The following is a 6,000-nucleotide window of genomic DNA, read 5'->3' as shown; positions in this document are numbered from 1 at the left end:
ATGTCCTATAATAACAAAATTTCAAATAAAAATTGTTCAGATTTACACAACTCAAGTTTATTATTAAAAAGAAAATAATTAAAGAAATTGATAACGCGAAAAAATATATTTTGCGTACAATATTCTTGCTGAAAAATACTTTACTTATCTCATAAAAAAAATTAATAAAAAAGATGTAAATTTTCTTCATCTAGAAAATTATAAAAATTTATAAAAAATTTATTTAAGCAATTTTTCATTATTTTTAGGGGGTTCAACTTCTACATTTTTATTCCAAGGAACGGAGCGTCACAGTATCGACCTTGAGGGTAGTGCGGCTCGCACCAGAGTGACAGTCTCATGACGTTGCCGTAGCGGCGCCACAATCCTTGGTATCTGGAATGGGCGTCGAGATGGGTACAGGCAGCTTCATCCATTGGTCGTGAAACTCGCAGTGGATTGGTGCACGGTAACCCAAATGGGTAAAACCACCCCAACGGTACGGTCGTTGCGCGGTGTCGTTTCTGGCCGCGCCCACCACTATCCTCAAAGCCCGACCCCACTGGGACCTGCTGGCACGCCGCTAGAGCCGGCCCTGACACATTCGACAAGCGGCTCCGTAACGGGAAACAACGTGCGACTGGGGACCTCGAAAGACCTCTCCGCTGATCAGGAGACACGCTTGAGACGCTCGGCGACAACGAATAATACGTGCCACAGGGTGCCGGCGACGAGTGCTCAGATTATTACCGCTGTATACGTTCGTGTCCCGACGTATATCACCCCATTTGGTATAAAGATCAAGGAAATTTCAAAGGAAGCATCATAAAGACAATTAAAAAGACAACACGTCAAAGACGCCCAAGATTTGCGAACATGCGGTACATCGTGTAGAAAGTGATACAACCAGTGATAGAAACCAACGCGAAACGATAGGTAAAGAAAAAGACACGATTCTGCGCGAGCGAATGAGAACTGTCATCTAGTGAGAACAGTGCATTGTGAGACACAATCCTTTAGTGCGCGCTTGTATTTCGAACTCGTGGCACGCACGTTTCGGACGCATGTGCATTGACACGCGGTCGGTGCGCCCGCTTTGACGATGCAACCCGGAACGACGCGACACCGTCAGTGGTAAGCGGACATTCATGTACCGCCACGGGCTACCGGCCGCTGGCGTTCAAGTGATAACGATTCATGCACGCATTTAAAGAAACGTGGCACCGAACGTATTCGCTCTGACGGAGAGACAACCAGTGGAGTCTCTCGCGGAAGCGCGAAGGGGTGGTGAACGAGGGGGCGACGAAGGTTTCTGCAAAGAGTGGCAACGCGAAGGAGGAAGCCTGTTGCCCCAAGAGAATCCCTACGGCCTCACCACGCGGTCCGACGAGTGGAGCAGTCTCCTGCCCAGCTCCACGATCGTGGGTGCTGGGGGGTCGGCATGGCTCGGACTCGGCGCCGGGGGTGGTACCGGGGCCACCACGGGAGGCGGAAGTCCCGTCGAGCTCGAGGGTCACTGGGGACGTAAGCTATACGGCGCGAGTGTGGCCCCGCCGCCCCCGCCGCCTCATCATCATCCACGAGCGCCGTTGGTTTTCGCGCCTCAAGATATGAGGCAAATATTGAAGGAGGAACCTGTACCACGTGCTTGGCCGCAGCCCGCGCTTGCCGACAATGGAACGTAAGTACATAAAAATGTAATCTTTATATTTGACAAAGAATAATCGAGATATGTGTCAAATTAGATATACTTATTGGCGGAGATATATTATTGGAAGAAATTAATGTTTATTGTTGAAAAAATATTTTGTATTAATTATTCCCTTTATTCGATTTTATTACAATGATCAATTTCATCAAAGATATGTCTATAACTGTCTTATTGTAAAGTTTTTTGTGTGATACGAATGAATAAATTGGCTCTTTTTTAATAAATTATATAATTTAAATATATGCGCGTCTGACATAACAGTATTACATAATTAATCATTTAATAAACAACTCAAAAAAAGAAAAAAGTTTTATACACAATATCGTTTCTACTAATTTTAACAAGAAGCAAAATTACATCACGCAATAAATTTTTATTGTTATCAATTTCTAAAGTGTAATATTTATATTTTAAAACAGTACCTAAACTATATTTAAAGATATATTATATATATTATATTACTTCATTATTTGCTTGTCGAGAGAAAACAAAATCCATATTGTATGACATTAAAATTGCTCTGCTTAAAAATTTTAGCTTATTATAATAATTAATCACAACATATGATAATATAAACTATAAAAATCTATTCATTTTTAATATAAATTGTGAGAATATATTCGTATTTCTGTTAGGACTATTTGCCGTCGGATCGCACGGTGAGCTATATCCCTACGCAGTCCCTAAAACTCGATATTCACTAAAATTGCGACAATTTTAAATACATTTACCGTAAATACACAATCAAAAAATAATTTTACACAGATATTTAATTAATAAATTTATAAAAAAAAACAAACAAAAAATAATTTAGAGACATGGCTTTTTCATCACAAGAATATAAAGCTCACTTTTCAAAAAATCAGTAAAATGTAATTTTTCTCTTTTTATCTTATCATAGAACAAAGTAAATTTACATAATCATTTTATATCTTTTTCTTTGCCATTGTCACATCGCTCCATAGATAATAATTGAAAATTGACAGTGTAGCTACTGTTCCGTGCTATGAAAATAGATAGTCTCTTTATTTTTACGAGCATATCGTTTCAAATCGCAATGCACACGTTCCTGCGTTTGACAAACGATAAAGCGTGCTTTATTGCAGCCTTGCTTAAAGGATTTGTACGACGTGCAAACGACGAAGGCACAAATATCTACGACTATTCGGCAAGGTAAACCGGGCGAGCTGGCGGATTCGCTAATCCAATAGCGGTTCTCTAACTAATCCCTTCCTCTAAGTACCATGACACGAGGACCGACCGGAATCGAGTTAATGTAATTGAGAATTTTAGCGCCTTTTGCTCATCGCTTCATCCCGGACTTTCACCGTACTTTCCCCCTCGTTTATCCAATCGTTCTTCCTGCAGGCTATCGGAGCCTCTTTGAGAAGGAAAGGCAACTTATATCGTCCCGCATCGGCGAAACTAAAACACGAATAATTTTATTAAAGCTGCTTGCGCAAGAAATGTTACAAGATTCTGACAAAAAATAAAAATACATAAAAATATTCACAGAAATTTTTAATGCAAATTATATAATTATATTTTTTAATTAGTTATATTTGCATGTATATAATTTATAAATTTAACCACCTTAAAGAACTTATAAAATGGATTATTTATAATTAAATTACATAATTTGATAATCATTGTATCATGAAAGTGATGAATATTGTAAATAATTCAAATTATTAAAAGATACCGATTATAATAATATTATATATAATATTAAGAGGTAACAATTAACATGAAAATTTCAAAGCATAATTTTTCTTTTTATCAAACTTAATTAAATCAATGTTGCGGCAATCTAGATAAATTGTCTTACAAAAGTTTAAGAGTCGCAAAATGTTAAGCGTCAACTTTCGCCTTCACGGAAACTCAAGCTGGAAAGTTTCGTTTCCTGCTACGAAGAACGGTTGTACCACACAACTGCGTTACATCGAAATCAACTAGAAAGAAAGAAAGAGAGAAAGAGAGAGTAGAAAGGTTTGCGAAATTGTTTTAAAACTCTCACGAAACAGAGGCATATAAACTCTGACGCTTTTTAAAAACTCCTAAAAAAGTTATCCACCTAATTAAGCAATAAACTATCGCACTCGACGGAAGGGACTGTCGCACAGCAAAAAACGATGATTTCGCATATGAATCAGAGATAAAGGAAGAAAAAACGAGCGGGAGAAAAATTGCAATCAATCTTCGAAACGGTTAGTCGTCTGACAAATCTAGAAAAAGACGTATCATAGTACGTATATTGCAGAGAATCATAATGCAAAAGCTTATTTGTAATAAAAAACAAATAGTATTTGTATTTATAATAAATTAAATTTTATATTTTGTAATTTAAAGATAATTGTAAATCTAAGTAGTATTAATTTATATACTAGCCAATTGATTTGTATACTTTCATTTATAATTATTTTAGCTTAATTAAAATATATACGAAAATTATTTATTACACCGCGAAAATTCTCATGCCAAATATTTGTAAAATATATATACCTACGCTTCGTGGGTCTTTAATAACTAATAGATTTTTATGTGCAGAAAACACGATGAAACATGCTAAATTGAACAACGCTCGCGGTAACGCGTGCTCATAGCAAATTACATTCGGATATATTACAAATTGCTCATTATCTCCGTGCGCATTATGAATCGCGTTGGGTGTGAGCGTAAACAGAGTGTGCTTCGTGTAACTCGCAATAACTAATGCCCGACGGTGCGTATTACCCGCGGATTTATTGTAATTCTCTACGATTGCTTTATCCGTGAATTCGTAACCATATCGGTGGGTTCATATTATCCGCATATTTCATTCATAATGTACGGCGCACAAATAGCATAGGTCGCAATTTCGTGTATAAAGTATAAGCAATATCGATCGTTTATCTGACAATCCTATTTCGAATGCACTGCAGATTACGCTTTTTCATCGCTTAAATGTCGATTACGTCGTTATCTGGTTGGTACGTGGATGATACTACGGATTTCACGGAAGGTGAACAAGTTCCGTCGTAATTTCCTAACGCGATATAAAGTGCAATTCTTCTCATAACTTCACATCCCCACGGTTCGTAAACCGAGTGTATGTGCCGTTTTTATTCGCCGGTATTCGCATAATCGTGCGATACACGTATAATAAGTTCGCGCAGCTCTTCTCGCGATCGAGAAGTTGCAAGTTGAAATTCGAAGAACGAATTATATCTTTCAGCGCACTTTATATTTCTTTATTTGCGTATTTGAATATATATCGCAATGTAGGCTATCGTTCCGGAATCTACAAATCGAATTGCATGACGTTAGAATTAAAAAAATGATCATCGTGATGGAATAGCGGCGGGGGTTCGAATGATTCGCAGGTGCCGGAACGAGCACCGGAGCGTTATCTGCAAACCGAAAGTGCGCGGGTGGCAAATTGCACGCACAAATACAGTAAACGTGAATGCAGCCCGTAATTATCACCTCGGTGTCGGTCGGTAGAACGAGCAACACGCGCGCCGATATAAGCGCATGAAGCGCGCGTTACCCCCGCGTAATTGTGCAACGTAACTCATAAACGTTTGAGCGTCCTGTGACAGTCTCAGTAGGAAAAAGAGTCCAAAAAATAGCCGCTTGAGAGATGAATATCGTGAAAAACATGTATAAATTTATTTGCTATAATATATGTTTAAAATTATGACATAATTAACAAATTATAAATTTGTATGTCTCTACTCCAAGTTTATGTATCATATTCCTCAAACTTGTTTTCTTGAAGATTAATAAAAAGAAGAATTTTATCAGGACACATATTTTATAAAGCATTCCAATTCATATTTTAAGATACACAAACCTACTCATCAAAATTTTAAAATTTTTTAAAAACTTGAACGTGGCATTTTTTTTTAATCAATATTGAAGTGTGATTTAAATTTGGAAATTTATTCCTCTCTAAAATAATTTACGTGTAAGTTTGCACACACACCGATAACCGCATATGCATTATTGTCATATTAGCGATACAAACTGCACGCGTATGCGCGGTTTTCCGCAATCCTCGATAGTCGTCCGAAAAGGAGTGGTGGTGCATCGGTGCGGGCGATAATATAACGGTACGGCGGAACGTGCCTACACGTTATATAGGAATTGGTGCATGGCAAACGGGGCAAAATAATCGGACGTCGAGAGTTATGGGGCGCGAACCGGCGACCGGTTAATCAGCCACCGATAATTATCGACACGAGCAGTACATCACTCCCCTTCCTCCAACCAACGCGTCCACCCCTGCCGTGATCCACCCGCCGCTCGTATCCGAAAAGCCCCGCGTT

At 38.4% G+C, this 6,000-nt stretch overlaps 1 protein-coding gene across 3 annotated transcripts in view; it reads left to right on the top strand.

Moving 5' to 3' along the window:
• Window positions 1-608: 608 nt before the first annotated feature.
• LOC126850274 (transcription factor collier) overlaps window positions 609-6,000 on the top strand; it is a 75,004-nt gene continuing 69,612 nt past the window's right edge. For all 3 annotated transcript variants that reach the window (XR_007687527.1, XR_007687528.1, XM_050593099.1), the window contains exon 1: window positions 609-1,660. Coding sequence is in view for 1 of the 3 variants with exons in the window: in XM_050593099.1 (XP_050449056.1) it covers window positions 1,590-1,660 (71 nt within the window). In the remaining 2 variants the exon portion in view is untranslated. The remainder of the gene's footprint in view (window positions 1,661-6,000) is intronic.

Source organism: Cataglyphis hispanica, chromosome 6 (genome assembly GCF_021464435.1).
Source record: "Cataglyphis hispanica isolate Lineage 1 chromosome 6, ULB_Chis1_1.0, whole genome shotgun sequence".
Classification (NCBI taxonomy): domain Eukaryota; kingdom Metazoa; phylum Arthropoda; class Insecta; order Hymenoptera; family Formicidae; genus Cataglyphis; species Cataglyphis hispanica.
The sequence above is the reverse complement of the archived record's forward strand: the minus strand, read 5'-3'. Positions and strand labels throughout refer to the sequence as shown.